Below are 12145 nucleotides of genomic sequence, written 5' to 3'. Positions count from 1 at the left end.
TTCGTCTTCTTCTGATGTCATGGGCTCATCTTCAAACTCTCTTGCTCTCTCTTTGCCTATATTTGCTTCTATTGTGGCAGTACCTGATTCGCATTGGTCCAGCTATCACCATACATCCATGTTGTACTTGAATCTTTTGTGGTACTTGATTTATCTTATCAACATTTGTCACACTTTAGCATTGGCTTAGAGACATTTAAGCAGAAATTGGAGGGATCATCGTTGCCTTTGGACTATGATCTACATCGTTTTTCAAAGACATATATATTGAGATTTCTTCCTGATTTGGGAGACTCCATTCATACATCTTTGGTTTTGTTTCTTCCTAAGGGGAGGAATGTTGTTCGATGATCATGGACCATCTTTCGCATCCAGTTTCGAGCATTTGAGCATCTACCATTGACTCCATATTGTTGGGGATACTTGGTCCTTCCATGCCACATATCTTTTCATTTTCACTTTCTGTGAAATCTTCTTAAGTGAAGAACACTGTAACATAGGTTTCATGCAAAGTTAACATCCATTTTGAGAGGGGGTTTTGTTCCCACTGGGTTTTCCCTCTTTCCTCTTTTCTTTCATCTTTTTTGTCTCCTTAATTAGACCTAAGGGGGGGTGTTAGCGCTAGTTTGCATGTCAGTTTACTATCAGCTTGCATGATCCTTTATTTGTTCTCTCCGTGAATAACAGATCTCCTATGTTCTCTCCCAGAGTAATTAATTTGTAATTCATGCAAACAGCATGTTAGTAAGCTAACTAATGCGTACAACAAGTTAATCTTGCTTTCTCCGCCTCTTTCACCGCTAATTTCATATTTCATGTGGTGGATATTATTTGTATAAATATGCATTTGCATAATGTAATTGGTAATATGGTTAATACAATTTCCTTTCTTAGCTGCTCTGTATTTTTATCTTCTGTGCATTAGATCTGCAAGTTTGTTTCTTTTTTTCTAACTAATCTATTTTGTGTTGTGCAGCTACAGCTGCAAAATTTTACACCAAGGTCTAATATTATGAAGATTCAAACCCTGCAGCCAGGTTGAAAGCACGTACTAGTTAGTATGAGCCGCAGCTTCGAGTGCATCTCCAAAAGAATATATGTGCCAATACTCCATCTGAAGAGCCAGAAAAGACAGAAAACAACAGGCTAAAACAAAAAGGGTTTGGAAGAAAATTGATTCATCACACAATCACCGACCACCGAGTACCTTTAATCTCCATACTTTTTGTACACTTAATGTACACCTAATGTCATGAACATCACCAATAGTCACTGCAGGAACACAGTCCATCCTTGACATGATGGAAACGGTTTGCATCTCTCATGATAATTTCTCGACCAACAATCTTGGTGATAAACTTAGTGGCAGTATGGCAGTCAATACAAACACGAAGGTTTTTTGTGATACATATAGGGGTTCCAGGTCTTGTGTTCAGAAGCCCAAAAGCAATAGCTAGTTTTTCACTGTGACATGAGAGCAGATCTTCCTTCAATTCTTCCTCTACATCATGTAGCACAAAATCTGTATTAGGCACATATCCCATCTCTTTCATCTTCTTAAACATACTTTCCAGTAATGAATATATGTTTTCAGATTGAGGGTGAGATCTATCTCCGACTAGGAATGAATGAACCCTGTTATTCGTTTCAATCCAACTGCACCCAGGTGTCTTTTTCAGATCTCTGTCTTTCATCAATTGTCTTACGTTAACTATATCATCCCACCTACCTGCTGCAGCATAAATATTTGAAAGTAATACATAATATCCAGCATTAGTAGGTTTCAAGTCAAATAGGCGGTCTGCAATGCATTTTGCTAGCTCAATATTGTGGTGAATTCTGCAGGCACCAAGCAAGGTTCCCCATATGCCAGGAGAAGGTTTTATTGGCATCTTTTCAATGAAGTTTTGTGCCTGATCCAAATGGCCTGCACGTCCAAGAAGGTCAACCATGCATGCATAGTGCTCTTCCTTAGGTGTAATGCTATAATCCCGAGTCATGGAATCAAATAACTTCCAACCTTCTTCCAACAAGCCAGCATGACTGCATGCAGACAAAACAGAAACAAAAGTAACATGCGTAGGTTTCGTGCCTGCCTCTAACATTTGGAAAAATAGTTCTAGAGCAACTTTTTCATGTCCATTCATCCCATATCCCGCAATCATTGCACTCCATGAAACCACGTTTCTTTGGCACATCTTATCAAACAATACGCGTGCAGTGTTTATACGTCCACATTTGGAATACATATCTACGATTGCAGTTCCCACATAAACATCTGAATCAAATCCATTTCTAATTATGTAAGCATGGATCATCTTGCCCTGCTGTAGAGCTCCAATATGTGCATATGCTGGTAGCACGCATGTCATGGTTACTGCATTAGGCATCGCACCTTCTAGTTGCATTTGATGAAACAACCCCAAGGCCTGATTGCCATGCCCATTTTGTGCATAAGCTCCAATCATGGCATTCCAGGAAACCAGATCTCTCACAGATATTTTGTCAAACAATTGTTGTGCTGTCTCTGGCTCACCACACTTGGCATACATTGCCACAAGGGAAGTCATTACAGTAGTATTAGTTTCAAATCCGCTCTTTACTATGTACGCATGGCTCCCCTTGCCCTGTTGTAGGTTTTCTAAATCAGCACACGCTGGTAGCATACTTACTATGGTAATTGAATTTGGTTTCACATCTGTCACTAGCAATTTTTTAAAGAGAATCAACGCCTCCATGGCATGTCCATTCTGGGCATACCCACCAATCATTGCATTCCATGAGATCACATCTCTTCCAGACATTTTGTCAAATAACAGCCGCCCAATTCCTATACTCCCACACCTAGCATACATAACTACTAGGGAATTACCAACCGAACCATCTAACATAACCTCATTTCGAATCACGAAAGCATGAATTGACTTGCCTTGTTGAAAAGCTCCTAATCCAGCACATGCTACTAGTGTACTCGAAATGGTAACAGTGTTCAACTTGAGGCCTACAATTTGCATATGGCAAAACAATTCCAAGGCCTTATTAGCAAGTCCATTCTTAACATAACCATCAATCATTGCATTCCATGAAATCTCATTTCTTTCCGCCATTGTTTCAAACAATTGACATGCACTATCAATGTTCTCACATTTAGCATACATATTTAAGAGTGCAGTTCCTACAGGAATATGCTGCTCAAATCCAGCTTTAATTACATATGCATGGATCGATTCACCTTCTTGCAGAGCTCCCAATTGGGCACATGCGGGAAGTACACTCATAACACTTGCAGAGTCTGCTGCCACAGCTTCAGACTGCATTCTACAAAAAATCGTCAATGCCTCCTTACCATACCCATTCTGCACATATCCAGCAATCATTGCACTCCACGACACTGTATCTCGATCATGCATTTTGTTAAACACTTGGAACGCATTCTCTATACACCCACATTTTGCATACATATCTAGCAGTCCAGCTCCAACAAATACATCACCTTCGAAACCAGTCTTGACTATGTTACCATGAACCCTCTTTCCCTCTCTCAAAGCCGAAAAGCTGGCACAAGCCTTCAATACCACTGGAAACGTATACTTGTCTGGCCAAAAACCCCGCTCTCTCATTTCTTTATAAAGTGTAATTGCCTCATCAACGGGACCATTGATCGCATACCCCCTGATTATTACATTCCACAAGAGAACATTTGTTTCGGAAATTCTGTCAAACACCTGGCGACCATAATCCATAACACCCAAAAAAGTACACATTTGAAGTAGTTTCGTTTCTAGAATGATATTATGATTGAAACCAGTTTTAAACATGTGAGCGTGAACTTCCTCCAATGCATATTTATTGGTACATTGCTGCAACAAAGAAGAGTAAAAACTTTCCCCACATACACTGTTTTTTGCCATTGCCGAAGGAATGCGTAAAGTGGGGGAAAATTTTGTAATAATAGGAACACATGACATGTCGAGTTCTTAAACTTTTGCATTGCTTAAGCTATCCAAATACGGCTTTGATGGTCCAGTACCCACCAGTATATTGCCCACTTCCATCCTGAAGCAGGATATAACGGAAAATAAATTCCCAAAATAAAAAATGATGCCTCCACGCAGGATCGAACTACGGACCTTCAGTTTACAAGACTGACGCTCTACCACTGAGCTATGAAGGCAGATGACGAATTTTCGATATATTAAATTTACTCTTCAAGTATCTCGCCAAAGTTACGCATTTCTTCCTTTGTCCTAATTACTCCACTATTCCGGTTTTGACATCCTTATAGCTCCAACGATTGAATTCTTCAAATATTATTAATTCTTTTAATGATATCAGATTTTCATAACATATAATTAGATTTGGTTCTTAATTTCTATTGTATATTAGTTTTTCATCAAACTAATAGACAATCTAATTCAGAAATGAAGAAACAAATCAAGTTATTAATTGCTACTATTGAACAATAGTATCAAGAAAGTGATTATTCTTTGTATTTGTAAACAATTATACTTTATAATATTTGTCTATTTTTTTTTTTTGTATTATAATATTTTAATGGGGTGGGTTTTGTTAGGGTTTGATTTTGATTTTATTAATATTAGTTTGCACTTTTTTGATGTTACACTATTTCTTATTAAAACAAGATTTCGTATTACTTTTTTGCACATATATTATATGTATGTTAAAGTGTCATGTTTGTTGACGGTTTTTGCTCATTATAAATGACCTTAACCTTTTGTGACTTTGCAATTGTTGTTGGAGTTGAAGGTGGACAGTAATGGTTCACCTACTCAAGTATCCCATTAAGCTTGTTCCAAGGTGTTCCATAAGATGCATCTTCAAATGTGGTTCTTAGCTTTGAGGTTTGATAGTGTACGTTGTTGTCTTAAATATATAATTTGATAAAATATTGTGTGGGGAGGGTTCCCTCTTAAAACATGTAGAAAGAATGTATGACCAAGGCTTAGGTTTCACATGGAATCCACCTTAATGTTGTGTAGAACCTCACCAAGGTTTATTTCCTTTTCCTTTTGTTGAAGCCAACCATGCATAGGCTATTCTCAAGCATGTTCTTTAGTATGTTTGTCCCTCTTTGATTATTTTCACATTTTAGATTAGAGACTTTGTCAATTCCAATGATAAATTTTAAGCGTCCTTATCTAGATGGAGTTTCTTAGGTTACCTTTGCAATGATAGAATCTCCTAACCAAGATAGCCTCTTCCCTATGTAACATTAATTGTGTCGAACTATACAAGTTATTTTTAGCTTGACCCCAAAAGAGGGTATGTGTTGAATTCAACCTCTCTAAGAATTTCAAGGAGATGCTAGATACAAATTGGCGAAATGAGGTATGCCCAGTATGTTCTCTATCTAAAGTTACCTAATACTTGATATCTTTGTCATTCTACTAAGAATAAGATCTGAGAGTGTCATTTGGTTACTTCTTTACTAAACTCACCTCTTGACCAAAAACATATAATATTCCTTAAAAAAAGAGGAAGGGTGATTAATTGTAGTTAGTCTCAAAGTTAAGACTAAAAATAATGGCGAGCTCCCCCAAATCCTTCAGTTGACATTGTGGATAACTATAAAAATCCCAAATTCCAGTATAATTTTATATCCTTGATACCCAAGGAAATCTATTATTCACTCGCAAGGGGAGACATTTGGGAAGGTAAATAATAAGTTTAAATTCACTAAAGCATTGTTGGGGTCATTGGTTTTGATCTTCTCATATAGATATCATTGCTTGCTCCCCTTCACCACCTTTGTTGATCTAGCAAATGTCACATAAACCATTGGGGACTTTGGAAGAAGGTGGATATGTGTTAGAGAAATGACAACCTACACAACCTTTTATTGGGATGGCAATTTGAATTTAAAGGAAGCCTTTTTGTAGAATAGTTATATGACTCTTAATAAGTTAGATAATGAGAATATAACCTTTAGATACACACAATTTTTATATCCTAAAATATTTGAGATTTGGTAGGGCTCCCAAAGATGTATTTTGTGTGTAACACTTGAATTTTTTTTTTAATTTGTATATTCTTTGTTCGCAAGAAGTTAAGATTTTTATTTTTTATTTTTTGTTACATGTTGTGTTATGTGTCTTACCAATCATTTTTTATGTAGATATCATGAAATAGACCTTGTGATGGATTTATCATATTTCTATATTCTATATGAAATCAACAAATTTTTACTAGGGCTCGTTAATGGGCTCTCGAGGGTTAATCCTCCATCCCAACTATTATGTCAAGTTAGATGGACCCCTCCAGAAGATGGTTGGATAAAGATCATTTTTGATGGTTTGGCTAGAGAAAATTTTGGCACCTTGGGTGTTGGATGTATAGCGAGAGATTGTCACGACAGAGTGATAGCCAATGATCGTCAAAGACTCAGGACATGATCCAACAATGAGACGAAAGTGAAAGTTGCACTTCTAACAATACGATTGGCTTTACCTTGAAGGAGATTCCCAAATAATTATTCATGCTATCCTTAGGGGTAAGGTAGACAACTGGAAACTTGACAGGGATATCCAAAGCATTGAGAACCTTCTAGCCACCTTCTGAAAATTCAAAGTAAATCATGTCTGGAGAGAAGGTAATCAAGAGGAAGATAAATGTGCAAATCAAGCTTTCAACCTTAGTGAAAGTGAAATGGATTTGAGAATTTTCATTATCCGACCCATAGATGAATTCAATTTGAATCTTCCCTAGCTGTTAGTTTTGGCAGTATGGCTGAGATGGCTGAGGTAGCTTCTCACAACAGCTAGTGTGACGAGGCATCATAAATGTAGTGTCATGGGAAAATATGTATTGATTATCAGGTGGTATTAATTGGAAGGAAGGTGATAAATTATTGAAATATCTATATCTTGCTAGGTCGATTGCATTGCAATGATTCTTTCTCAACAATGCTTTGCCTGGAGTGGGTGGCAGCAGATATTTCAAGCATCGTACTTGTTCAAAGCATACTATGTTGGGTTTGGGAAAGTTTTCAGCTCCTGTAAAGCCAGTGATATTAAAAGAAACAACATACTTGATGGATTTGATCACGACTTGTTTGGTGTGCTAAGCAAGCAAGATCAAACATGCATTTAATGTCTTGGGGAGTCGAGCACTTTAGTGCAAGATCATATTGAGGGTTTGATCCTAGTCTCTTCATAGTGTTTGAACGTGAGAACTATAGCTCTGAAGGCATTTTTTTTGGCAGTGAATGATGGAAGCAAATTTCTCATTGCGCGTGGTGAGACCGATGGTGGCATTCTAGGGTTTTGTGTTGGACGAACGCCTAACAAACATGTTCAAATTTGCAAAAGAACCTTCCTAATGTGGGTAAAAAATATTTTTGGTGATGAGTATATGAAAGCAAGCTATCAATACAAAACCAATGCCGATGTTGCCTCCATGTTCCTACCATGGTATCTAGAGTTGGAGCCCAAAGAGGTGACACTATGTATTTTTACCAACTGTGTGTATGAAGAATGGTGTGGGGAACTAGAAAGCTTTATGGGGATGAAAAGGGATAGAAGGGGTTTTATATGTCCGGGTGGGGAATGGTTTCAAGTTAGCAAATTCGCCCCTCCTTTGTGTCCTTATTTCTTATGGAGCGCTAACTGTAATAAAGAAGTGAGAAGAACCACTGCAAGAATTGGTATGGATGGTATGAAGGCTTTCCTGAAGTCTTTGGAAGTGCAGGACATCCAAGAGGAACGGTTGAAATGAGGACCTTATGAGAGGAGAGCAGTCTCAAAAACTTTTGCTAATTCATCGAAGTGCAAAAGAGAGAAAGACCAAGGGGTTCGTCGAAGAAGAGGAGGGGACAAACACTGCAAATTGGTGAGCTGTCATCCCATGGAGAAGAGGCTGGTGTTATGGTCATTGCAATTGATTGGAAGGCACCTTCGAATGATAAAGGAAAGCCCATAATAGTTGAGAGTTTGAAATCTTTTTGTTTTTTTGTAAGAAAACAATATGGTATAGCCATTTTTTGCTATGGGTCTAGGGGCATTTGCACAAGGTGTTTTTTGTATGGGCCCTCAAAGATGGTGTATCGAGTTTCTTAGCTTTTAATATATTCGATGCATATAATGTAATCGATCTTTTTTATCAATACAATGAACTACTTACTGATAAAAAATAAAAATAAAAACACATTGTTGACTAGGGATGTGACCACACCAACCAAGCATTGTGGTCTCTTTTCAACATAACTAGTCATTCTTTTTTGTGTAATTAATGTTTCTACCTCAAATGATATTATTGAATGATCTACCATTTGGAGATTGATTGTGGATTCAATGTCTACCACTACTTTTTTTTGCATGGGGATTTTAATATGACTAATATAGCCTATTATAAATGTGGTTCTTTTTCTATGAGATGGACAAGTGATGAAACAAAGGGTTGGTGATATATGAACAATAACTTGGGCATTTTTTACCTCAATGTAGGTCCCTAGGATGATCAAACAAGATGATAATTGTGGAGTACCTCGGAGAAGGTTTTAATAAGGTCTACAAGAGGCTTGAAAAAGTCATTTTGTTAGCTTAATCTTTCTCTTTTTTATTGGCTGGTTTTCCTTAGTATTCAATCCTTTGTTAGATGTCCTTCAAAATCACTTTCTAGTATAATTTTGTATTGAATAAAAATTCTCTAAGCCTAAGGCTATAAAGACTCACTTTTTTATAAACACATCATTATTATCTCACAAGGCCATACTAGCACATACTCAACATCTTTAGAATTTTTTAAAGACACATCTCATGCATGAGACAAGTTGGATTACTCGGTGGAATGATGCTATCATATTCACATATCACTTATTTCACATTTATGGGCATCACTTTTTTGTTTCCATCACATACCTTGGAGCTTTGTAGACCATGACTACTTTTGAGGCATAATGTTTCAATTTGATTTGGATATGCAACTACATTTTTCTAAGCGCCATCACCAGAATTAGGTTGTGTATACTTATTTGATCTATGGGGCCCAAATCAAAGTTTGGCTTCACTAGCTTAAAACAAGAGATAACCTCTAAATAATTCTTCTAAGCTTTGCAAGCTTATCAAACATCCCAACCCATTGAAAAAAATCAATGGGGATTTTTTCAGTGGAGCTTCCTAATATCCTTCAAAGTTTTATTCAATACTTCAAGTCTTCACTTCCTAAGAAACTACTCCTAGCATGGACATTTCTCTACAATAATGCTTGGTTCCTTGTGAAGTTTCTAATTCTTAACACATTCTTTATGATCATCTCTTCAATTGGAATTATTTATGTGAGGGTGTGTTCACAATATCCAATAAAAACATCGTAGCTTAGATGGATTCTTCTATGAGTTTTTATAAGGTTATTTGGGATATCATTTGTGTGCATCTTCATAAAGTCTATTTGGAAGAATTTTTTTTTACACAAAACAGTTGTAACAAGCCCAATTGTTCTACCCATTCATTTTAATTAGTTTTAACCCACGAGAATATAGTTTATAATACCAACATTTAGGTAATAAAATTTTCTTTTCTATTTCATAAACAAGATACATGTTTGAAATTAATAACATTTTAAACTTTTCCATTACATCATTAATCATTTACAATTTCATATTCATAATCATATGAATGATAACCTTTACAATTTTTTATTTTTTTATTTTTTATATCATAGAGATACTTCATAGCTTCCATGAGCTTACATAAGAAATATGAATGGTCCATATGTCCTTGTTGGTATACATCCTCAAATTTTTGGCTGCCAACTGCATGAGGAAGAGCACCACTTAAGCACTTTTCCACTTAACCAAGACTTAACAATCCCCCGTGTCTTTTCCTACTAAAAGAGACCCGACTCTTCGATGAAGAGATTGGTTTAGTGACCTCATAATAATAGCCTTGTGAGCATAGTGTTGTGTCCTACATATCTAGAGTTATCATACATTGGCTACAACCTAAATGTATGACATTCCCAACCTAGTATGTAAACTTGGATCACAATGAACCGACAATGTAGACAGTGGCAATCTACACTACTTTGACCAATGAATTCATCACCTAGTACTTCAAGTGAGAGTCATATGTGGGTAAGTGCACAAAGATGGTGAACAAAAAGTGGGGTATAAGTGGCCAATTTGTTTTTTGAAATCAGCTAAATGTGAACTTGGAGGGGCAATTTGAGACTCGTCCACTTAAAATTTGAAGATACCCAAAGAACAAAAAATGTAGTACTCTAAATCTAGTTTCCAAACTACTAGAGTTTTTCAAAATTGGATAAAATTAAGGGGGTCAAATATTTCATGCACACAAAAGTGTTCTTATTTTTTTTAGCAAAACATAACATAGTGTCTGACATGCACATCAAAAAAGTTATAGTTGCATTTAGTATTTTGAAAAACCCTTTGGTAGAAAGATAGTTAAGAGTGAGCACTAGAAGTTACATATTTTTTTGTTGAGTACTTTTTTTTAATGATTTTTCGAAGTGGACGCATCTTGAAAATCAGGGACATGTTCATGTGAGTCACATAACTTGCATCAAAATAATAAAAATAATAATTTTTTTTATAAACTGTAAACAATGAAGTGTAGAAAAATAATATATAATTTGTTTCAAATTTGGACAAGTAGTTCTAAATTTATAAAAAAAATGGTACACATGTATGTCTTTTAGAACTTTGGAGACATTAGTAAAAGAACTTAAAAATTAATATGTTAATGTTGTTCAATTTTTTAAAAAATTATATGCTTAGAAAGCTCAGAAGACGTGTGAAATTATGGTGGCAATTTTACAAATACCCACTTGATAATATGTAAAGCTGATGACAAGGAAGTTGAGAAATTAGATTTGAAGAAGAAATCACGTAAAAAAGAGGCAAATGAAGCCCCCAAGCCTCAACCCTACCATCCAAGGCTAATCACACGCTGCAATGCATTTGCGGTGTTAATTTAAAAAACCCAATCAAGCTTTTACTTTTTAAAGAACCCAATCGGGCTTTTATTTATTTAAAAACCCAATTGGACTTTTTATTCGTTAAAAACCCGATCAGATTATGTTCATATGTGTGTGTGTATACATACATACACACACATACATACATACATACATACATACATACATACATACATACATACATATATACACACACATATATACATATACATACATATACATACATACATATATACATATATACATTTACATACATACATATATACATATACATATATGTATATATACATATATACATATACATATATATATATATATACATAGATATATATGTATGTATATATACATATATGTATATGTATATATGTAGGTATGTATGTATATACATATATACATATTTTTTTAAAAAATTCTATAAAAATAAAAAAATGACAGTTTAACTGTCATTTTCAAGTTTGGAGTTTTCTGTGTCCAGAGGGGGTTAGAGCGAACCCTGCGTCAGCACCACGTCACAGTTCCCTATCGGCAACAGTTAGCGCTTCTCACCTTTCATCTTTCAACCTACATTATTTCAGGTGAACAAAATAACCTTTTTTTGTTTAATAATGTTTTCTTTTATTAAATTTCTTTAAAAATTAATAAATAATTTGCTTGTTAATTTATTTTTTTAATTAAATAATGTTTTTTAGTATTGTAGAAAAACGTTTGAAAATTTAATGTTTTGATTTAATGTCAATTTGTTTTTAAAATTAAATAACTGTATATGTATTTTTTTTTCAACTTAAAAAAAATCTTATGAAAAACTTAGAAAACTAAGGTAGTAAATTAAAACTTAGAAAATCGTTAAGAAAAACATTAGCAAAATTAACAATTAGAAAAACATTACAAAACTAAATATAATAAATTAAACCGTTAAAAAAATTAATAAATTTAAATTTAAAAAAACATTATAAAACTTAGATAACAAATTAGACAAAATAAAACCTCTATGACCCATTTTCACATCCTATTACACACACAACATGACCCCTTAGGACCCCTTAAGACTACATATGGCCCTCACGACACTATATGTCCCCTTAGGACCATAGAGGATCACATAGTGGACCCTAAGGGGTCATATGTGGTCCTAAGGGGTCACACGTGTTCTAACACATGCGTGACCCCTTAGGACCGCATGTGACCCCTTATA

General features: G+C 35.2%; 1 protein-coding gene and 1 non-coding gene across 2 annotated transcripts; both read right to left on the bottom strand.

Moving 5' to 3' along the window:
• Positions 1 to 1204: 1204 nt before the first annotated feature.
• LOC131074349 (pentatricopeptide repeat-containing protein At3g26782, mitochondrial) lies at positions 1205 to 4149 on the bottom strand. The gene has a single exon (XM_058010948.2). It carries the CDS (start codon positions 3966 to 3968, stop codon positions 1260 to 1262), a length of 2709 nt encoding a protein of 902 aa, XP_057866931.2. The 5' UTR covers positions 3969 to 4149; the 3' UTR covers positions 1205 to 1259.
• On the bottom strand, positions 4103 to 4174 carry TRNAT-UGU (transfer RNA threonine (anticodon UGU)). Its single transcript has one exon. It is a non-coding gene; the product is annotated as a tRNA-Thr (tRNA).
• Positions 4175 to 12145: the final 7971 nt, after the last annotated feature.

This window comes from Cryptomeria japonica, chromosome 7 (genome assembly GCF_030272615.1).
Source record: "Cryptomeria japonica chromosome 7, Sugi_1.0, whole genome shotgun sequence".
Classification (NCBI taxonomy): domain Eukaryota; kingdom Viridiplantae; phylum Streptophyta; class Pinopsida; order Cupressales; family Cupressaceae; genus Cryptomeria; species Cryptomeria japonica.
The sequence above is the reverse complement of the archived record's forward strand: the minus strand, read 5'-3'. Positions and strand labels throughout refer to the sequence as shown.